The sequence below is a fragment of the Rhamphochromis sp. 'chilingali' genome, assembly GCF_963969265.1.
Source record: "Rhamphochromis sp. 'chilingali' genome assembly, chromosome: 6".
Lineage (NCBI taxonomy): Eukaryota > Metazoa > Chordata > Actinopteri > Cichliformes > Cichlidae > Rhamphochromis > Rhamphochromis sp. 'chilingali'.
Genome location: NC_137933.1, coordinates 39,348,613 through 39,372,861, shown reverse-complemented (window position 1 = coordinate 39,372,861; position 24,249 = coordinate 39,348,613). Strand labels below are relative to the sequence as shown.

General features: G+C 41.0%; 1 protein-coding gene across 1 annotated transcript in view; it reads right to left on the bottom strand.

Moving 5' to 3' along the window:
- The window catches only part of LOC308397943 (neural-cadherin-like), a 348,547-nt gene that overhangs the window by 47,650 nt on the left and 276,648 nt on the right, over positions 1-24,249 (bottom strand). The window contains exons 31-33 of the mRNA XM_080884232.1: positions 19,777-19,957; positions 16,138-16,304; positions 1,741-2,005 (exon numbers count right to left, since the gene is read on the bottom strand). Of these exons, the coding sequence (XP_080740358.1) occupies positions 1,741-2,005; positions 16,138-16,304; positions 19,777-19,957 (613 nt within the window). The remainder of the gene's footprint in view (positions 1-1,740; positions 2,006-16,137; positions 16,305-19,776; positions 19,958-24,249) is intronic.

The window sequence follows — 24,249 nt, the reverse complement described above, 5'->3', positions numbered from 1 at the left end:
GGGCCATCCAATTGATTTTGGAAGAGAGAGGGGCTTCTGATGATGATGTTGACAAAGAGGTTTCAGAATATTTCACATTTCTGAAAATTCAGAGTCTGACAGTGACTTTGAAGAAGAGGATGAGGTTGAGCATCATTTAGTAACAAAACGAAGACGAGTACCCCATCTGCTGCCAGCTCCAGGACCAAAAAAAGCCCACCAGACAGCAAGTGAAGAAATATGGATGTCAATAACTGGTGAAATTGAATGGTCTTCTTGCCCAAGAAATGAGCCACCCTGCAGAGCTGTTACTGTGATAAGCCAGGGCCAACACGGCTGACAGTTACTCATGTGCAGGACATCAAGTCTTCATTTGAGCTTTTCATCCCAGATTCCATCCAGAAATTTTTTCTGGATTGCAGTAATCTAGAAGGAAGGTGTGTTTTTGGAGAGAGGTGGAAGGAGATGGACCAAATTCATCTAAGAACCCCAAAGGCCTACTTTGGGGTTCTCATCCTTGCAGGAGTTTTCAGGTCCAAAGGGGAATCCACAGAATCCCTGTGGGATGCAGAAACCGGCACGAACCTTTCCGTGCATCAATGTCTCTGGAAAACTTCCACAAAATTTCCAGGATTATTCGTTTTGATAACCGAGACAACAGACCAGCTCAACGGCAGAGAGACAAGCTAGCTGCCATCAAGACAGTGTGGGATAAGTGGGTGCACCACCTCCCCGTTTTACAACCCTGGGCCTAATATCACCATTGATGAGCAGCTGATCCCATTTAGTTGTGAAACATGTTGCTTCACGTGTAAATGTGTTGTGTCTTTCCACTCACTCCACTTGATTATAACTGATTTATTTTTTTTATAACATTTTATTTAAAAAAAAAAAAAAAAAAAAAAACGAGAAGCACATTAATTCATAAATGTGATCTAACAAAGGTAAAGGGAAAAAATTAACCATGTTTGCTGTTCATATGGCTTGTAATTGGGATGAAGTAAACATCTGTTGAGTAATTTAACATAAAATTGTTTGATAGTGTTAATTTGGAAAGCCAAAACTCTAGCGGGTCCACCAGACCCATGAACACTGGCTGAGTAACAAAAATACGAACACCACACAAGGGTTAATTTTTCTTTTGGAAAAAAACTGAAAACGGGTCTCACAGACCCGAACACCATACAAGGGTTAAAACAGCCCGTTCTTTCACAATTGTTTGTAAAGGCAGACGGTGTGGCGAGGTGATTAAGATTAGGAGGTGGGGCTCTGGTCCTTCTCATCTAGTGTTTTTACTGGTGTATGGTCGCCACATTGGTTGTATATGTCGGCACAGCCTTGTCAACATTTATACACTGCTGTCTTCTTCTGAATGATACGTGTTGCTACTAAGAAAACCTGCACATCAGCACTGTTGTAGGAGTAGAAGAAGTCGATGGAGGGCACAAATAAAAGCTGATTTTTTTTTTCCCCCAAAGATTTCTCTGGAAAATTGAATCTTTTCAAGCTCAGAGGTGGTGCAGCTAAACTGAGAAAGCATGGGTAAACTTATTTCTTCCAGTGTGCACACATGCTCTAGTTTCACAAATGTCAGTTTGTGTAGAAAAAAAATACATGCATGTTTTTATATACGTACATATTCAGCCCCTGGTGTCTGGAGACTTTTTTTTTTCTGCTCATAAAAAAGTTACAAATCCAAAATCTACATGACTGACAGACACCGAGAGACAGTATTATTAGATTAATGCTGTAACCACCTACCCTGGAAGCTCTTGTTGATGCCTGAAGGGAAAGTGTTTCCCAGCATCACCACAGTGGGGTCAATGATGATTTCTCGGCTCCGGCCCTGCAGTCCTGAAACCTCACGCTGTCCTCCGCCGCCATCCATTCGTAGTGTCATCTCATTGTCATGGCGATCTAGGAAGACCTCGTGCCACTCACCATTGTCGAGTCGATAAGTGGGCAGTGTTAGGTTGTAGTCCCCGTCCCCAAGGTTGTAGAAAACACATAGAAGGCCCTGAAAGATCTGCAATGGGAAAACAGGACGATTAATATAAGCCTTACAAATCCAGCAGGAGACTGAAAAACTAAGGATGCCATTACTGTTTCCACAGGACGTAAGAGAGGAAGTAGCAACCATCTAACAACCAAAGCTTGGTGGAAACTGGTTCACGCAACAAGCCAGTGATCTAAAGCAACACTGTGAAGAAGAGTGGGCCAAAATTCCTTCACAACAATATGAGAGACTGACAAAGCCGCACAAAGAATAACACTTCAAATGATTGCTTTTAAAGGTGGTTCAACAAGTTGGTCAATCATGTGGTGTACGTAGATTTTCACAGGGATGCATATAACTGAAAAGTACTTGAATATTCATGAATTCAGCGTTTAAAGGTACAGTCAATCATTTTTTTGAGATTACTTATTAGAAAAAAAGAATACTTCATTCATAAATCTGCACTAATTGGTGTAAAATCAGCTGATACCTTTGGTTCCTTTGCCACTTCTTTCCCTGACTCAGTTAGTGACCTAGGGGTTCTGCTGGACAGCTCTTTCAAATTTAACAAACAAGTGTCTTCAGTAATCAAATCTAGCTTCTACCAACTTCGCCTTATTGCTAAGGCTAAGCACTATGTCCCTCATAAAGATCTTGAAAAGCTCATTCATGCTTTTGTGACTTCTAGATTGGATTACTGTAACTCCCTCTACTTTGGTCTTCACTCCGCACTCCTTCACAGGCTTCAGCTTGTCCAGAATGCTGCGGCTCGCCTCCTGACTGGCACTAGAAAGCATGCCTCTATCACCCCAGTTCTTATTGAGTTGCATTGGTTACCCATAAAATATCGCATTGAATTTGAAATATTGTTGCTCACCTTTAAAATTATAAATAATTTAGCCCCTCGTTATCTTGTCGATCTTCTTAGTCTATATGTCCCTGGGCGAGCCCTCAGGTCTTCAGCCCAATTACTCCTGGCTCAGCCTAGATCTAGACTTAAATCGAGGGGTGACCGTGCTTTTGCCCTGGTTGCACCGAATCTGTGGAACAACCTTCCTATCGCTGCGTCAGACTCCGTTTTATCTTTTAAATCCCGTTTAAAAACTCATTTATTCAACATACCTTTTCCATCTAGTTAGCGTCCCTGTTTTATATTTGGTTCAATTTCTTATCTATGTACTTTATCTTTTAGCTATATCTGTTCTTAGTAACTTTGTTCTTATATTCCCTTTTATTGTTGTATAATTAGTGCCCTTAACCTGATGACATGTGTGGTACTTTGTTAATAGTCTTTTATTTATTGTCTTAAATTTCCTGTTTTTATTGTAAAGCACTTTGGTGTACCACTGGTCTTTTAAAGGTGCTATACAAATAAAGTTGTATTGTATTGTAAAATTACACTAATTCCAATAAATATACACAGGAGCAGGCTCTGGTTTGTGGAAGCCAGCATGCTGATTTGCCATCTTGAAAAAAAAAATATGATGAGATGAGTTCCTTTCACCAAAGAAGCAAACACGTGAAGGAAAGACACAGCGCCACCAGCATGTGGCTAAAATGTTATCCTCTTCCTGCTCAGCTCGAGCCTCATCTTCTGATCTGAACTGTTTCCACAAAAGTGTAGCTGCCAGTTGATTCGCAACTATGAGAAAGATAGAACATGTCAACATTTACCCCGAGAATTCAGAACTGATCACTATTAACTGTTTCATCGATTACTGGAATTCGTCCAAGCTCTGAAACAGCAAGTCACACCCAGACAATCACACTACCATCACCATGTTCTTTTTATCAAATGAGGTTAGTTTTATGTAACTGTCAGAAAAGTTCAAATTCGTCTCATCTGTCCACAGAATCAGTCTTGTGGATTATAAAGATGATTTCTGGCAAATGAAACAAGTCCTTCTTTTCAGTCAGCAGCAGTTTTTGCCTTGGAACTCTCTGATTTTTAAGCAAACAGCATTATATTTTGTACTACATATTCATTTTGGGTTTTCTTGTTCTTCTCAAAGGTAAGTTTTTAGTGCATTAAAATCAGACTAACATGACGGATTTCTACTTTGATTGCATAGGAGTACTGTCGGAGTAGGAAATGGATAGTAGCCAATGGTTTGTAAATAACTGGACATGAATAACTTGAGCTTCATACATAACATTATACTGCAGTATGTTTCTAACTAATTCTCATGACACTTTGTTTAAGGACACGACATATATTGAGGTGAGCTTGAAAGGAACGCAGATGTGAAGTGCAAATGTGACATGAAATGTGGATGTAAACTATAATTTCATATTTAGAATCCCTATATAAGAGCATATTGTCCTAAATGTTGCCAATAAAACAGACGATGTAGCATTTTAAGTACAATTTTGGATAAAAAACATTGTATCAACGTTTGGACTTATTTGACCTTAAAGAAGATGTCAGAGATCAAAGTAATGTGATATTTAGAATCCCCATATATCATTCCCTGCTTATATGCTGTCAATACAAACAATCACAGTAAGAAACAGAACTTAAATAAATAGATCTGTCTACCATTATTATCACTTTGGCCTTGAAGGAGAGGTCAGAGGTCATACTCTGGCCTTTTTACACTTTTTGTCAATTTTTGAGCAAGAAAAATCGGTGGATATTAGCAAAAGTTTAATGGATTGTTACCATGACCACTCTGCACCTCAATCAAAGCTTTTTGAGCGATCACGTTTACAGATAGAATGGCGCACGCACACACACGCTATCAAAAACAAAACCTGCTTGGGGGAGGTAATTAATGTGAAAACACTAAGTATATCTCTCCTTACAGAGACCTGCTCTCAAGGGATTATCAGTCAACCTCCCTGCGAAACGATTCCTCTGAAAACAGTTTTCTTGCAAAGCAAAGCTGACGTTTGTCTATCTTCGAGCACCTTTCAAGTGTACTTTTCAGTGCTTAGTGGGCATAAACTAAATGACATAGAGCCTCTTTGTTTTGGGGCATTGGCAGAAGTCTGAGCAGCATGGATTTCAAAATCCCAGTAAACAAATTGAAACTGAGGCCAAGAAACCAAAATTTAATGGCTTTTTTCCTCATGGGAGGTCATGAAATTCAGCCTGGTTTTTGTGTACTCTTGCAGACAAAGAAACAAAGAGATCTTTCCTTGGCAGAGGAACTCTCTTAATGGCAGGATGCCATTAGAGGGAAAATATGTTGCGCTGACCTGAGTTCAAATTTCAGGTTTTAAAGCTAATGGATCAAAAGAAAGAAAAGATTCCACAAGGATGTTAAAAGATTGGATCAATAGGACAATTTGGCCAGTAGGCCAATAAGCCAGATCAATTCCATGGGGGTTAGACGTGGGGAAAATAAATAATTCCCAAAACAGAAATTTCCCAACACAGTTTAATGACTGTATGACCAGAACGTGCATTCAGGTAAACCTTTCTCATATCAAGCAATCGGATTCTACCACAAGAACGCCTACGGCCAGTTTTACTCCCTAAGCAGTGACAACATGTGTCTTACCATTTAATTACAAACACCCTGGGAAAAAGGTAATTGTCATTTCTGCTTTTGCTCTGGGCCTAGAATAAATATTAAATGAGAGAACATTGAAAGCTGGCATTTAAACTTGCAATTTGTTGATTTGTAGCACTGACACACGCAGACACGCAGACACGCAGACACACACACACACACACACACACACACAGGCGTGGTTGTCCAGTACAATCTTGTGAGGAATGGGAGAGACAAAAGGAGGAAGCGACTTCGTGGATGAGAGGAGAATAAGGGAGAACACCAGCACTTTTCCCCGTGTTTACACAACAAGCTGTTCTCTTCAAGGCTCAGATCTCGAGATGAAGATTTTGGCTCGGCTGTGATGCTCACCACATGTCTATCACAGAGCAATATTCATTTGAACAAAAAAAAAAATCCGTCCAGGAAGCTGTGTGTCTGCATGTGTGTGTGTATGAAACTCAGCTAGAAGGAGAAGAAAACCAGGATAGAACATGTCCATATGCAGTGTTAAGAGGGATTGGGCGGTGGGTGGGTCGTCCTCATTTCAATTTCAAACTGTTTCCTCCAAGTGTCCCACTGAGCATAATTTTCTCCCCTCCATCTTTGTCTGCCACTGCTGCCACATAAACAGAGGACTGAGATGAAAAGGGCAGAGGAACTGAGACAAAGAAAGTGAGATGTGAAGGAGAAGTGGGTGGCTACCATTAACTCTCTCACTCATTCTCGACAAATAAAGATTTAACAAGTGTTTTTGGGGAGGAAAACTTTGTCAAAAAGAAAACAGCCATCGCTTGCCAGCACCCTCTGTAGCTGTCTACTGATCTCGCAGTCTTCTTTCTTTTTCCTCCTTTTCCCTTTGTCACGTCAGTCCTTCCTCCTCTGCCCATCTTTGGATTTTCCATCAATCCCACGGTCGTTTCTTCAGTTGGATAAAGTGTTGGATGGCTCCAAGGTTGTTTAGTTGGAGGACCGTGGCTCATTTCAAGGCTCTGTGATGAAGTATTAATTATATTCAGAATCCACTGGGGCAGAGCTTTCTAACCAGACACACTCACTGCCACCTGATTTTACCCCCAATTAAAGCTGAACGGAGTGGTGCAATTTGGCTCCTGCTCCGCTCCCTGGGTGGTATGTGACTGAGTGCATTTGATAGTGTGTCTTTGTGTTTTTGCACTAGGTGTGTGTGAAGGTGTGCAACTCCATTTTTCAGTAAACAGTCCCACTGCAGGGACCCTTCCATTCCCCACAGATGCTTCCTGCGACAGACTGCTCTCAGCGCCGCAGCCTTTAGTATTGCAGACATGTGCAGATGATGCATTAATCTCCCCAGTTCTCATGATTAAATAATGGTGTGTGAAGGTAGATTGTGTGCATATATGACTAGTGAAGGCATTTTTTCTTCAACTTTATTTATACTAGGGAATAGAAGGAAATTTGATGCTCAATACCAGCTTCCACTTTGCATTCGTACAATTGTTATTGCCCTTCTGCACCCATATCTGCTTGTCTGCAGAGACCTAATCTGCAGTCAGATGCTTTCGGGACTACACATCAACTTTGCCATTAAAAATAAAAACTGTTGAGCAAATGGCATCGTTTTGCATTTTTACCAGCTTAAAGGCAGATCACTTTAATTTATGTTTAATACTCTCCACGAACACCACAAGCTCCAGTTTGGTGTCAATTTTAGGAAAAAATCTACATGATCTTCACTAAACGAGGTCATTTTAAACAGAAGTGCATATTCTATTCTTTATAACGTGATCAATCACAAATTCTTCATATGTGAAAGAGACTGGCTGTGCAACTGATGAGTTTAGTTCAGGATGTCATTCTGTCTGTCATCCTGCGGTCAAGGTAATCTGCCTTGTAAAAATAAATGAGCCAAACAGCGTGAACTTAATGAAGCATTAAAACTGCAAAGCATCTTCTTGCCCAGCAAGATTTTAATGTCTTATTTAATCAGTCATCAAGCCATCAAGCAGTAAGGAATAGCCTGTCATTTAGAAATAAACTGCAAGTTGATGCAAATTTGATACTATGCAGCATGGACTGTGGAGAAAAAGCAGCTTTTGGTTTTTACAACAAGGACATGACCTTTGATTGTCATTTATGAGCTCCTTCTTTCCTTAATCTGAAAGGAACTGCTAGGGATGTCATACAAACATCAATGATCTCATGCTGGTTCTGTCTTCCCATGTCGTAATACCTGCCCTTTACCCCTTTTGGTTCTGCTACCACCCCACTTGAGAGCTCAATATGTTAATAATAGACCCGTCAATGAGATGGGCTGATCCTATAAAGTTTCGTGCAGCAACTCAGTGCGTGAATATAAACAGAGACAAAGCAGGATGATTGGATGACAGAGTGACTGCTCGAGTGGTGCAGCTTTCTGCAGCCACACTACTGACATGGTAACCGAGCTTTGTGGTAAAATACAAAGTCTGATGAATATCTATGAAAACTTTTTTATTAAGAGCAACTATATGTGTAATTATATGATGAATAACAGTGGCTGAGCCACTTATTGTGATGGTACGCTAATCAGTCATGTTGAGCTGCTAATGCCTGGTTCAAACATCTTATGGAGCACTTATACTAAGCCAGAGTGCATTTGAAATCCAATGTCCAGCTTGCTGTGCGACGTGGGTGGGCCCACCTGAAAAAGCAGGCGTGCATGGTTCACTGGACTACGCTTATAGTGTGATTGCAACTCGAGCTCCAACACGGCCCTCCAATACTTTCTCAATAACAATTACTTATGTTAAAAAATAAATTGCGAGAGGCTAAGGTGTCAGCACTTTTCCCCAAGCTGTTACTCAGGAAGCACATACACATTTTTTTCCTCATTCCTGGGTAATAAAAGTTTTTGCCTTATTGCCTCAAAGGTCTTTTTAAAGTTTGTTTTTATAACCTGTGATTAATTTGTAATCACGTTTGCAAATGTCATCGTGCTGGTCACAAAAGCAAAGTTTGAAAAGAATAATAAATATTTCATCTACCTTTGAGACATTAATAGTCAGGAAAGAAAATGTGCAGGATAAAATCTGCACTGTACTAGAGAATCCAATAATAACATCTTTAATTATGTCCATGGTTAGGTATAATTAAATTTAAGCATATCTAACAAAGCTGGCAAAAAGTGAAAATTAAAGCGGTGAAAGGGTAAAATCTACATCAGTCTTTTAGTTTTAAATTGCAAAAAAAGAGCTAAAAATAAATAAGTTCAAAGTTTTCAGACTATTTCTTTACCGTAGTAATTGTGATATAAACCCACTTTGTGATATACAGCAAAAGATTGCTATGTGTAATGTAGTACGACCGAGTGAAATTCAGCTCCCGTCTACTTCATTTTATCTCAGTAGTCAATAGAAGATTAGTGCCATAGAATCGGTGTGTTCGTGTGCATTCACTCACTGTGACAGAAAGCAAAGATCCCAGTGAGCCAAAATATGGGTCATTCTCACTGCGAGGTAATGAGACTGAAGAGAGGAGCAACGCTCCCTTTACGATGAATATTAATTCTGAAGACACGAACACAAACACTGAGCGCAGGAATTTCCTGGTTGGTTAAGTCGAGGCCGATGGTCCAAAAATCATGCTGGAGCTCGTGAGCTAATTCAAAAATAATTGCTTAGTGTAATGGTTCATACTTTTCTTTTTATATGAAAGATTCGAAATGACTAAATTTGCCACGGAATAATTTAATATAATGTTTTTATATAAAACCCACAAGATAATTCTTGTGGGTTTTTGTTTAATTGCAGTATAAATTAGTACTTAAGTAACAGTGTGGTCATAATCAATATCAGCAAATAAGCTAATATCTTGACTACGTCTATGTGAAATATCTGCATGTATCAAAGTTAGTTCCAATTCTTAAAATTCTTGGGCTGCAAACTATTATACCTACTATTTGTATATTTAAATAACATACATCTATATATTTGATATAAAGCTGTCTCTGTGACCATGGTCAGCGCTGACTGAAGCTTCTACAGGGAGTGCAGAATTATTAGGCAAATGAGTATTTTGTCCACATCATCCTCTTCATGCATGTTGTCTTACTCCAAGCTGTATAGGCTCGAAAGCCTACTACCAATTAAGCATATTAGGTGATGTGCATCTCTGTAATGAGAAGGGGTGTGGTCTAATGACATCAACACCCTATATCAGGTGTGCATAATTATTAGGCAACGTCCTTTCCTTTGGCAAAATGGGTCAAAAGAAGGACTTGACAGGCTCAGAAAAGTCAAAAATAGTGAGATATCTTGCAGAGGGATGCAGCAGTCTCAAAATTGCAAAGCTTCTGAAGCGTGATCATCGAACAATCAAGCGTTTCATTCAAAATAGTCAACAGGGTCGCAAGAAGCGTGTGGAAAAACCAAGGCGCCAAATAACTGCCCATGAACTGAGAAAAGTCAAGCGTGCAGCTGCCAAGATGCCACTTGCCACCAGTTTGGCCATATTTCAGAGCTGCAACATCACTGGAGTGCCCAAAAGCACAAGGTGTGCAATACTCAGAGACATGGCCAAGGTAAGAAAGGCTGAAAGACGACCACCACTGAACAAGACACACAAGCTGAAATGTCAAGACTGGGCCAAGAAATATCTCAAGACTGGTTTTTCTAAGGTTTTATGGACTGATGAAATGAGAGTGAGTCTTGATGGGCCAGATGGATGGGCCCGTGGCTGGATTGGTAAAGGGCAGAGAGCTCCAGTCCCACTCAGACGCCAGCAAGGTGGAGGTGGAGTACTGGTTTGGGCTGGTGTCATCAAAGATGAGCTTGTGGGGCCTTTTCGGGTTGAGGATGGAGTCAAGCTCAACTCCCAGTCCTACTGCCAGTTTCTGGAAGACACCTTCTTCAAGCAGTGGTACAGGAAGAAGTCTGCATCCTTCAAGAAAAACATGATTTTCATGCAGGACAATGCTCCATCACACGCGTCCAAGTACTCCACAGCGTGGCTGGCAAGAAAGGGTATAAAAGAAGAAAAACTAATGACATGGCCTCCTTGTTCACCTGATCTGAACCCCATTGAGAACCTGTGGTCCATCATCAAATGTGAGATTTACAAGGAGGGAAAACAGTACACCTCTCTGAACAGTGTCTGGGAGGCTGTGGTTGCTGCTGCACGCAATGTTGATGGTGAACAGATCAAAACTCTGACAGAATCCATGGATGGCAGGCTTTTGAGTGTCCTTGCAAAGAAAGGTGGCTATATTGGTCGCTGATTTGTTTTTGTTTTGTTTTTGAATGTCAGAAATGTTTATTTGTGAATGTGGAGATGTTATATTGGTTTCACTGGTAAAAATAAATAATTGAAATGGGTATATATTTGTTTTTTGTTAAGTTGCCTAATAATTATGCACAGTAATAGTCACCTGCACACACAGATATCCCCCTAAAATAACTCAAACTAAAAACAAACTAAAAACTACTTCCAAAAACATTCAGCTTTGATATTAATGAGTTTTTTGGGTTCATTGAGAACATGGTTGTTGTTCAATAATAAAATTATTCCTCAAAAATACAACTTGCCTAATAATTCTGCACTCCCTGTACATGAAAAGAAAAGAGTAAAGCTTTTTCACGGTGACTCTTCCTTTTGGATTCTAACGTCTGATGTTGTTTGAGTAATAAGAGATGCTTGGCTGTCTTCTAGGTTTGAATTTCAACATTATGAACATCACGAATGGATCCCAAATGCAACAGTTAAGTAGAGAACAGAGAGGCTGTGGCTATCCTTTCCTAAAAATCCTCCTTCACTCAGGGCAGGGCTGCAAACTACCTCAGATACTTCTGATGTTCCCTGTTGCTCTATTCACCATGAGAAATTCAAAACAAGTAAGTGAAGCTTTGCTCTAAAATAACTTATGTGTGTTAATATTTGCAAGATGATTTCCTCACACACAAACTTAGTCACTGAATACTTTTTATTACACCCTTTTTATTTTATGTGCGCTTTTTTTAAAGGAATATTATACATTTTCATTGCAATGTAGATTATATTAAATAATATTTATCTGTGAAGCAGATACCTTCTCTGGATGACATTTCCTTGGCCTATAGTAGCACTAAAGGAAGGTTGCAGTCATTTGTGATCAGGATGTGGCCTTCAACATGCACGTTAAACAAATACGCAGCACTGCTTTCTTTAATCTGGACAGTATCACTAAAAGTAGTGAAAAGAACGATGCTGAAAAGTGAATTCATGCATGTATTACTCCTAGGCTGAACTATATTATAAATTATAATTCAGTATTATCAGTTTGTTTTCAGATCTCTCTATAAAGCCTTCAGGTAGCAAAACGCTGCAGCAAGAGTACCGAAGAGAGTAACATCATTATCTTCCCTTTATTGGCTCCCTGTTGAATCCAGAATTGAACTTAAAATCTTTCAACTCACATACAAAGTCTCCAATAATTTGGCCACATCATATTTTGAAGACCTCATAGTATCACTTCATCCTAACAGAGCACTTCACTCTCAGACTGCAGGCTCACTTGTGGTTCCTAGAGCTGCTAATAGTTCTCAACTTGGATTGGAGGGGTCGACACTCTCCCTACTTTTAACATTAGGCTTAAAACTTTCCATTTTGACAATCTGATAGGGTTCGATCAGGTGACCCTGAACCATCCTCATCACACTACAGTCACACTGGGGCAAACACTGGTTGGAGACTGTGGTATGACCAAAATTATTATTGACAGTGTCCAATGGATGAGCAACCTCGTTGCCTTTGAAATCATTGCTTAGAACAGTGTTTCCCAAGAAATGATCAGGTCTGCCGTGGAAGATTATCTGGTTCCACCTGATTAGTACTCTAAGCGATCGGCGTGAGTAACGGGGAGAACAATTACATTCTCTTCCACCAGAGGGCAGTACAACTACCTTCTCTAATTAAATGTGTTGCCAACTGCAGGTAAAACAGAAGAAGACAGAGAGGAAATTACATAATAGTCATGCTGTGAGGCGACACAGCGCGTAATAGCAATAGATAAATATGTGAAAAGGAAAAGTAGTCAGTCTGACCTGGTCCCGGAGAAAATTCCTAGCATGAGTAGTGGTCAGAAGAAGGCAACAAAGGTATACTGGGGACAAACCGAGCCAATTCTGCTGTGCCTGGTCTATGGGGAAAAATGATCATGCTTTTTGTGACATTTTTGTTTGGTGCTGTGCCACGTGATTTTTCTAATGTGAAATATGTGCCATGGCTCCAAAAGGTTGAGAAACAATGGCTTAAAAGACGGGGGCCAGTCCCGTGACCACCTGCAACCAGCTCTAGTCTTCAAAATGACTTTGGTGCATCAAAATGGCAAAAAATCAGCAATAATTGAGTCATACTGCCAATTACATGCAACGTGTTTGTGATAATGCAGCGATTAACCGTGTAAACCCGTCAAAAAGCTGCAAATCTGTTGCCATCTATGAAAAGAAACTCCTGAAGGAAGTTGCTGCAGAACGTCAAAATTACATAGACAGCTTTTATACAGCAATATAACCAGAACAGAACCAGTTGGAAACCAAAAGAGCTGATCCCCTTTCCACCTATCGCGATTATCGAGACACATTGCAGATGAGTTGTGCTCATCGGTGCAGTGTTGGAAACCTGTCTATGTTTATAAATTAAACATGAATTAATAGCACACCTTCATTAGTTTGCCTGAGAGTGATTACAGGCAGTCCAAGTCAGACCAAGCTTGTTTGGAGGCAGATTCCCCTCCACCACCAGGTGACCTATGCAACTGTCCTCCGGTTGAAAGCGGTCACACGGAAGTTGACGCTACTGCACACACAACACCAGGGCATCCAGTTTGTACCGCAGATGGCTGTCACTCCACGAGCCTGGTTCTGTCAGAGGCACTATCTTTCTGATAAAACAGAGCTGTTGTTTCTTCCCACTGTCACCAAGTGCTTGCTCATCTGATTTCTGGGGTTTTCTCTTTAATATTGTAAGGCCCTTACCTCACAGTATGAAGTGCCTTGAGGCTACTGTTGTAAATTCAATTGAATTTCATGCACGTAAAATTGTTACAGCACAAAAAACAGTGGCTCAAAAAACAGGAACTTTATCAGTAATCAGAGAGACTAAAGTCATTTAAAGAAGAGAGCCTAATATGCTTTGTAATATCTTTTACTAAGCATACTGTTGGATGTGAAGCCATACACAAACAGAAGGGGCTCCTCACAATGTAACAGTGTATCCAACCAAGAGTAACACATACTAATTTCTTCCTCTGATTAAAAGCAATCAAAACTATTACAGTGAAAAATATAATCTTAGCAGGCAGTAAACGGTTATGTTTCCACCAAGAACTCAGCAGGGTTTCCAATGTTTCACTGCTCTGCACTCAGGAATAAATGCACTATTTATGATAGATAAACGATGTGCACTCGCTCCCCATGTGGCTGTGCTGATGGAGCAATGTGATATTTAGGAGGGAGTGTGGGAATGGATGAACAGAAAGGATAGACAGATGGAGATCAGAGGAGATTTAAACGGCTGCCATGGTATGGATAATCATCATCATTTAAGACACAGATGTTTGATCAATACGTGTGGTTTGAGTGTGGGGCAAAAGACAGGGAAAGGCACGAGTAAAGAACTGGGAAGGTGCGCGGTGAGCATCTATACTCGTTTGTAAAACACGGTGGAAAATGCATACAGAGAAATCAGATGTTGATCCACCATGTACAGTAATAACATCTGGAAAGCATCTGATTGGCAACAGCGTTATTTTCTTGCATGACAATGATGCCAAACACACAACAGAACGCTATCAGTCCTGGACTGGCCTCCCCAGAGCCTGCAGCTCAACATTACTGAAGCAGTGTGTGATCACCCAAAGAAGCCTTTTGAAGGCTGGAGAACGATTCCTAAAGTCTATTTAACACAGACTAAATAACGCTTGTGTAAGAGAATTCAGGCTGTTTCTGTCTGGCTTTACTTTATATGCTGTATTTCTGTGTATGTTTCCAAGTGTTTTAATCAGATGCTGCACTTCTTTCCCATTTTCCTAACAAATAATAATAATTATTCACATTATTCAATAATAATAATAATTTGCAGTTGTTTGCACACAAACCAATTATTCTAAACAAGTGTCAGAAGTCAGACGTCCTCTGTATATACTGGTAAGCCGCTACAGGCCCGGCCAAGGTTTAATATGTTCCATCGATGATTAAGATTAGTGTAGTGCAATGATGTGACTGTTTTCATTTTATAAACTGATGGATGGAAAACATTAATTAAAAAGAAGACATGCAACAACACAAAACAACAACAACAAGTGAACATCTGGATATTAACAGCTGGAAAAAAAACTGTTGAGAAACCAAAAACACTAAAGTAAAGACATGCATCTGTTTCTGGTTGTTTCGAATGTCTTTTATCTGCCCTGAAAGGAAATGTTGTTTGGAAACAGGAGATGTACACCTGTGATGATTTCCCTCTCACTGCCTTAGGTGGGGGCCCCAAGAAGTCAAAGGTAAAAAACAAAAAGTTGTTTACTTTGTTTACTCCTGTCACATCTGTGTGGTTGGCCAAAGCGTCTCACTGAAAGCTGTGTGCCTCCTTTAATTTATTCATTCACTTTTTGTTGACTTGTCTGGCTCATTAGGTCTTGAATTCACATAAGTGACCATGACAAATGAGCATAAATGTCTATTTACTTTTAAATATTTAATCAGTCTGATCCTACGTGAGTTGTCCCTACAGTGTACAAATTCAGGTGATAGCTTTGTATAAAATGCAAATAGATTCATTGTCCTACCAAACTTCACTGGGAATCTAAGGAGCTTGGAGAGAAAAGCGTCTGGACTTCTTTAAGTTTCTTGAAGATGTTTCCCCTCTCATCCGAGAAGCTTCTTCAGTTCTAAGATCAACTGGTGGAGAGTCCCAGATTTTAAGCCCTATGGGAGGGTCCCCAAGAGTGTCATGGACCCCCTATTGATCCTCTACCTAATCACATGTGAAAACGGGTGTGGGTCACAATCAGCCGCGGTTTCGGGTGAACCAACTGTGAAACCTACCCCCCTATCATGTGATTTACTGAGGTCAAATGGCCCAGGATGTGAGTGAGCGTTAAGGCGTCTGGGAAGGAAACTGGATTGTAAGCCGCCGCCTCTGTTCAAAGATGGTTGTTCACAGTGGACATAGACGCTTCTTTCACTCTTCTTTCAAACCATCTGTCTTCTCTATCCAAAATGTGAACGTTGGAATCCTCGAAGGAGTAGTGCTGGGACTGTACTTCAGTGTACTGAAGAAGCTTCTCGGATGAGAGGTCTTCAAGCAACTTAAAGAAGTCCAGATGCTTTTCTTTCCAAGCTCTTTAGACTACGATGAATTCACACATGGCTACAGAAACAAATTATGTTAACTGTTACTTTTGTTGCTTTTACCTCTTTTCAAAAAGTGTCTGTTGCATAGGTATCAGTATAGCAAGAGAAAGTGCATGTCATAAGAGCAGTGGGTGGATAAAGAAAATGCCTGCAGTTGCTACAGGATAAAGAGTAGAGCAGAATCTGAAACTGTTCATGAAGCGAGAAGGTAAAATAAAATTGCTTTCCACACAACAAAGCCAAACCCAAACTCACAACCTGCTATGAAAAATTCTGAAAGTGAGGAAAAGTGATGACTCCATCTTCCTGCACTCACCTCCAGACGTAAGTATTCACTTTGCTCCTTTGAGATCAGACTGAAAAGGACACTGCTGTGTTTACGGGTTCGAACCAGGACTTGGATCCATGTCCTCCGGGCAGGCAGCGGGGACGCCAACTGGTAACGCACGTGACTGTGGCCATCAAAGGAGTACTCTGGGACCTCTGGTGTTGGTGGATACAAACACATAACCACACACAGAGGTCAGCCACATAGTGCTACGTTTAAACAGGATTTCAAGTGCAAAACATAATTCTTAGACAGTCTGGATGCTGCTTTCCTCCACAGAGAAGACACCACAAGTCACTTCAGCTAAATCAGTTTTAAAAAGTCCGGTGCTGGGGACAGAAAGACTATGTTAAATGCACAAGATAGAATATCGTTAGCTTCATAGCATAAGTGCCTAAGTCATTGACTTAGTCAAATGACTTAGGCAATTATGCTATGAAGCTAACGATATGCATGTTTGGTTTAGCTTGGGTTCTTCTGTCTAAGAGTTTGAAGTTTTCACAGAAGTGTTTTTTGTGCATGCCTCTCAGAATAAACCAAGCACACCTAAAACTCAAAGCCATTCTTCCATCTCATGGCGTACGCAAGTTAAATTTTCTTCTATCGCTTTCACACCTCTTCCTTTTCTTTGTCTCCTTCCCTTGTAACTTTGACAAAGTCGAGTGGTTCATGAGAGCTCACTTGAAGGCAATGTCGAATAATTTTTTTTTTTTTTTTTTTGGGGGGGGGGGGGGGGGGGGTGCTTCTAGGCATGGAATATGCAGCTGATCAGCCATGTCCTCTTGAAGCTCCCAAAACTCCATCTCAAATTTTACTTTGCCTCTCACGGCCACAGGCTGTTTATATAAAAACATAACAACACCATCAATTTTACACCAACAGTCTCACGTTATTCAACGATGGCTTGTCAAATACACGAAATACTTTGAAGTAGAAGTGGGGGTATTTGTTTTCCTTTCCTCTTCTTTTTTATTTTCCATGTAGACTCCAACAGAGTAAAGGGCAAATACTTAAATTAAAGAGTGAAAGAATAAATAGTGAATTTTGCAAGTTTTTGTTTTACAAGATGAGAGTGACTCACTATCATTTGTTCAGTTCAGTTAATACTGCATCACATTGCAGTTTTATTCCAAAAAAAAGAGACTTCCTTGTAATTTTCTTACTTTGCAAAGCAATCCACCGGGGTAAATTGGAACTGGGCTGCATGTTAAACACAGATGGTTTAATCTGTTAACGACCGGAGCGCTATTTGTCATATAAGACATAACAGAAGAAAAGAACCATTTGTACAGACTGCACACCAAATCTTGACCTGTTACGATTTCAGATTCTACATTCGAGTCGTGTCTGAGTCTCACTGTGAAATAGGAGGCAGAAACCAAACAAGACCGTAAAGCCTGGACTAGTGTGCTGCGATCAGCAGAAAGCATGACTGAAGGTGTCCTCCTCAACTCCAAGGATGTGTGCGAGAGGCCACGTAGGACCAGAGCCATTAAAGAGCCAATCTCAGTCCAATAAAAGTCTGCAATAAGCCAATTGTCTCCACAACCACACGACCAGCACAGAGAGGCTCAGAAGAAGCCAGCTTCTTTAGGCCAAGGGGCAGGGTAGGTTGCTTGGTGAGTAAAACAAAAATTACACTGCAGTGTACTTCTGAGATTGGAAACTGATGGAGTGCCGTTAGTGTCTTCTTGAGTCATCCTTGCCTGCATTTATATATCTGCGATACACTTGGAGCATTGTCATGGCTAGTTGGCGATGTCCCGGGTATCGCTTCACAAAGCTACTTACACCCCATTATTCAATTTGTTTATTTTAAACCCTAAAAGTCAAGGCAGCGCATCCTAATTTTTATGGAAGAATTCATAGACGCTGCCAATGAGTGACAGCAGTGAGGTCTGGTAGTCTCAGGATCTCGTCTCTACTTTTTGCAGATGGTGTGACCCTGCTGGGTTTATTCAGTAGTGACCTCCAGCTCAGCCTGGGACAATTTGCTGTGCCGAGTGTAGTCGGACTAAGAATCGGGAACTACAAGTTTGAGGCTGTGGTTCTCAGACAGAAAAGGGTTAACTGCCTACTTCAGGTTAAGGATTAGTTGACACATTAAGTGGAGGAGTTCAAGTATATCAGGGTCTTGCTCACAAGTGAGAGTGGAGTAAAGCAGAGCAGGAGATTAACAGATGCTTTGGCACGCTGTTCATTACGGTGAAGAGAAAGCTGAGTGTGAAGCTAAAGCTGTCGATTTACTTGTTGACTTTCTGACCCTCACCTAAAGCCACAGGCTGCTGGGAGTGACTGAAAGAATAAGAACAACATACAAGAGAGCAGGCAGACCTCATTCTGATAGGTGTCTGGGTTGAACCGTAAAGTTAGGGTCAAGAGCTCAGTCATTCAGGAGGTGATATAGGGATCTCCCCAGGATGCCTCCTGGATTACAGATGTGTTTCGGGCATGTCTAACTTAAAGGGGCCCGCAGGACATGTTGGAGAGAGATTATGTTTCTCAGCTGGTCTTATGTCCCTCTTAAATAGAGTTGTTCCTTCCCACTGTCTCAAGTGCTTGATAAAAGGGGGTCACTTGATAGTTGGAGTCTCTCTCTGCTATTTTAGGCTCTTTACCTTACAATATAAAGTATCTTCAGGAGACTGTTGTGATTTGGTGCTGTGCAAATAAAACTGAAATGAACTGAATGCCACTAAAACTATTTTAAAACATTAACTTCTGGCATTTCCAGGTGAATAAAGTTGGGTTATTTTCCACAGTTGCGCTTTCACACATGCAACACGCAGCAGGAAATAGTCCGCTTTCACATGTGTTCAGACATCTAGAAATGTGATGTGTCGTGGCGCTGCCAGGATGCAGCATGTGGTAGGTGCCACACATCATACCCACTTGTTAGTGTTAATTGCACAGCACACACACAGGCACAAACTTACATTAACACAAACCTTGTATACGGGAGTTGGCAGGTTAAAGAAAACGTCTAGCCTGGATGTATTTGTTCACATATCCAGCTCCCCTGGATAGCTCTTGGAAAAGTTCAGGGCTGCTTGTGTGAAAACAGCTTAACTGAAGTGCTCCATGTTTGTATTTGCATCCTCAGCTAATTTATTAAATGCTTTGGTTCACCCTCAGCTGCTGCGTCCTTTGCCATAGTTGTTGTGGCCTTGGAGCCACACAGCTTTTATTCTGTTTTACAGTCTAGGTTACCCGGTAACAAAACAGGGGGTTCTCGTCAACAATATTTATGGGAATGTTAACCGTAAAATTTCTGACAGCCATGTTTACTATAGCCTTGAAGACCAAAACATTACACTGAAAATAAAGCTGCTCAGGATCCCTTGAAGCTGTTGGAGGAAACAGCCTGTACCATGTGACACAGCTGAAGTGATAAGGTGGGAAGGACGTGTGCATTTTAGCATTTAGAGCGATTTTGTGATAGCACAAACTCCTTGTCCGACAATGACCAAATATGTGTTCATTTCACATACTGTAATCTGACATAGTCAACAGGGAGTAAATGATCTTTGAGGCCACATGGATGATTTTCTTTTCTTTTTAATGTTACTGTCAAGAACAACATTTTATTGCATAATGTAAAACAAAAATAATAAAAAATTGGCATACCTTCTTCACACTGGTGTCCTGTGTATCCGGGTATACACTGGCAGCTGAAGGAGCCCCACTCACCGTGACAGCGACCCCGGTGGCCACAGGATGGATAGCCCATGTTGACACAGCTGCTATCTGTGGTCAGGCAGCCTGGAGAGCTGGACTGCGAGTCGGCCGGGGAGCCCAAATCATACAGCTGAATGGAAGAGATACAGGGGAGGAGATGGGAGGATTAGTAAATTTAGAGAAGGTAAAGTTGAAGAAAGGAGAAACTGGATATGACGTGAAATTGGAAAAATATAAACAAAGTAAAACAACAAGAAAGCAAGAAGGAAAACGAGGCGGAAATAGGAGGGAAGAAAAAGTGGAAAAGTTGAGATGCGAGGAAGGCAATAGGGAGAGGTGCCAAGAAGTAAGTAGCTTACATACAGAAGGCAAAAAGGCAAAGTGACAGCAGAGAAAATGGGATTAGGGAAGACACGGGACAGACGTATAAGGGGGTCAGCAGCCAGAGGGAGAGTCGGAATATTCGAAAGAGGTAAGTAAAGTCAAAGAGAATGAAAATGAATCGATTGAGGAAGAAAACTCTAAAATACACTGAAAGACATAAACTCAGACAGTCTCTTTCTTTAAATTGTCATCTCTCTGTCTCTCAGTCTCTCGTCACAATGATGAAACCAAACTCTTGACCAGAGAAACAGCATGACCACCTACAGGGAGAGCTGAAAGGACAGAGGAACCTTGAACGCTTACAATCGGATGTCATAAAATACATTAATATGTTCAGTCACCTCCCTGCCAGGACCAAACTTTATGAGTGTTTGTGCTGCAGAGAGGATGCAGGAATGTGAAAGATTGTAAAGTGAAATGAATCATGCCATCAGGGAGCTGCTGATTGGTTCTGACCTCCAGCAAAGAGGGCTCTTATTGGTTGTTGACCTTTAAATGCTACAGCTCCACAATTTTCTGGGGTTGAGCTGATCATGTTGATCGCCAAGGACTGAAAGACAAACATCTGCATTCTAAAGCAGAAAGACATATTGGCGTGTCTGCCATTGATTCGACTGAGCATCGGTGTCGCTCCAGTATGTGTGCATGCGTGTGTCTCTGAGCACAGCACTGGCTGATACATGAGCTCAACTCAAAAATACAGCTGCTTCTTCATGAATAACAAATTACGGCTTGAGCTGAAAACAGTGTCACACCCCCACAAAGAGACGCAGCAGGATGCATGCAAAATACATTCTAAATGAAAAAGCATGCAGCTGGAGTGTGCCGTGCAAAGAGTGAAGTTTCACCCAAAATGTCTGAACCTTGAAGCACTTCAGTCACACCTTGGAGGAAGTGATAATGAAGATGGCTGACAATGACATGCAGAAGTCAGGCATAATGTCACCTAAACAGCATGAAATGAGTCTTTATAAGTATTGAATTCAAATTTACAACATGTGGTAAGATGATGTCGTTTCATATCGTTAAAAATTCTTTTTTTTTTTTTATTAGTTCGCCATCCACATGTTGGTTTTATTTCACTCCCTCACTTGTCTGAAAGAAGATATTTTAGCTGCTTTAAATTGCTCCCAGTGTCCATGCCTGCCAAAAGCAAAATGCAATGCAATACAAGGCAATATCTAGACTATGATTTCCTAAAAACATACAGAACTTTTTTTGCTGAATATATATTTTGGTGAAATGAGAAAACATCATGGGGCAGGGATAGCTCAGTAGGTAAAGTGGTCGCCCCATGATCGGAAGGTCGGCGGTTCGAATCCACTTAACGGCTACCCTGAGGTACCCCTGAGCAAGGTACCGTCCCTACACACTGCTCCCCGGGCGCCTGCTTAGTGGGCTGCCCACTGCTTCACTGAGTGAATGGGTCAAATGCAGAGAAAAACAAGTAATTTCCCCATGGGGATCAATAAAGTATCCATTATTATTATTATTATTATCATCTGTCCACAGTGTTCTGTAACTTCTGTTATGAGGTAAACTTTTTGCTGAGAAACTCTGTAAATCAAGTTTCGAATCATAGCTAGTAGCACTCAAAAAGCTATTAGTCAGTGTGCTGTAACTGCACACCTCCCTACTTAACAATGTAGTGACAGATATGTCAAAAGCACAGAAAACCTTAAAGCTGTAATGCTACTCTGAGAGCTGAAGGGAGAAAGGAAAGCAGAATAATGATAAGACGAGGATGGAGAAAGTGGAAAACGGACAAAGGTGAGTGACAGCAGGGGTAAGAGAGGCAGAGAGGTAGCTCCAGAATAGAAGCATATTAAAAGGAAATCATTTCCTGTCTTTTTACCTGGATGCAACCTCACTATTACCACCGGGCTTACTCCAGTCTCATTTATCCTTTTAATTCATTCACCTTTTCCTGTTTAGGTTACATGCAGCCATGCACCACACTTCACTGGTTTTAATTAAGACAACATGGTATGCAGTGTTAATTTAGTCAATGGGAACTGCGATGAGAATTTTTCAAGCCAAAAACTTACTTAAATTTGTACCTTTGTACTGGTAGATTTTCATACTAAAACTATCATAAAAAATGTTCAAGACATGAGAATGAACCACGTTTGCTTTGCTCAGCGGCCTTGCAGATTCTGTGGAAAAATTCAGCAGCTTCTGAATAATTTTTTCTGCCTCCCAAAATCTCTCTACTGGTTTACTAGCTTGGTTTCATAAGAAGCTCCTTACTTTCAGTAACACTGTGTCTGTTAGCAATGTGAGAGTTTTATACATATGAACTAAACCTGTGTGCACATTACCGCAGACTGTAGCTAACATACATATAGGCAGGCAAGATGTTCTTTAGATTTTCCCAAAATACTGAAGAATACATCAACCCATCTACTCAAACTAAACCCAGACAGGATTTTAGAGAACAACTGAAAGAATGATGTTATGGATGAGCTGCTACTCTTCAGTAGAAATAACTGTGCAGCTTTGGCAAAGCTAATGCTAATGCTAATGCTAGCTGACCATGGTCAACTGTGATTTTGTTCCAATTAAGGACTGACTGATTAGCCAATTCCAGGTTGCAGGCAGGTGTTTTTGGAATAAAGTGTTATTTCTGTAAATACATTATTAATTTCTCTAAATAAATAACTTATAAAGGACAATTAGTATATAGTTCCTGATGCTGTCTTCACTCCGCCTGTGTACAAAGATTCAAACATGCAGCTCTGCTTTTCTGTATGAGCAATTAGCCTTATAGCGGGTGGATACAGAGGAAAATGGTGACGTGATCTTACAGCTTTGAGGACTGGAGGTACAGACATTACTTTTATTTTTATTTAATGAATGGGCAAGAGCACAATGGTGAAATGCAACTGCATCCAAAACGGAAACAATAATGGTAAATGACCTGTATTTGTATATCGCTTTTCTAGTCCCTAAGGACCCCAAAGCGTTTTACACATCCAGTCATCCACCCATTCACACACATTCACACACTGGTGATGGCAGCTACATTGTAGCCACAGCCACCCTGGGGCGCACTGACAGAGGCGAGGTTGCCGGACACTGGCGCCCCTGCCAGTGTGGCGCTCTGACCACCACCAGTAGGCAACGGGTGAAGTGTCTTGCCCAAGGACACAACGACCGAGACTGTCCAAGCCGGGGCTCGAACCGGCAACCTTCTGATTACAACGCGAACTCCCAACTCTTGAGCTACGATTGCCCCAATAATATGCTGCTAACACAACATCAGCTCTCTGTAAACATCTGTGCAGACAGTATGCCAACGCTGAGCTAACACAAGTGACGTTAAAGCTACTGAGACACCAAATTTTAATAGGCAGTGGTGAGCAGTCAGGCCTGTAGCGCTGTAGCCTTCACTTCACTGTGGCAATTGCATTTACTGTCTTTGGGCTGTTTTTCTTAATCCCTGCTTTGTGTTGTTAGTTTTGGATTCGTACATAAAAACTAAAAGTCATGATAACGTTGCTTTTGTTCACATCGTGCCGCGGCAGTGAGCTCGTCTGTGATTCCCACCCATACTGCCGGTGAGGAGGACATATCAACATCAGCTACCTTTTTACCTCATCGACAGGCACTCACACCCATGCAGAAACAGATGATGTTGCTATAGCAACAAACATGACACACTGGAGCATTTTTGCAAGGAAAGGAACAACAACACCAGAGGAAAAGGAAAAAAATAAAAATCATACAATGCCGGAACATGTCCATCAACATTATTAATCATCAGCACGCCTACTGTTGCATGCTTTTGGGGATTTATTATACTCATGTCCGCCCACACACATCATGCAGATTCCTCTCATTAGTACACAGTGTTTGTGCAGCCTCCTGCTACATCCCTGGCTAAGGTAAACCACACTAACTCCAAGCCTTCAGCACTGCAGAAAGACAGACTTATATCCTTTAATATCACCGCTCTTGAGATTCAACATCTTAACAGAGCTTTCAAATTGTCTACTGAATGGATACAAATAAATTGTGTTTATAGAGACAACAGTT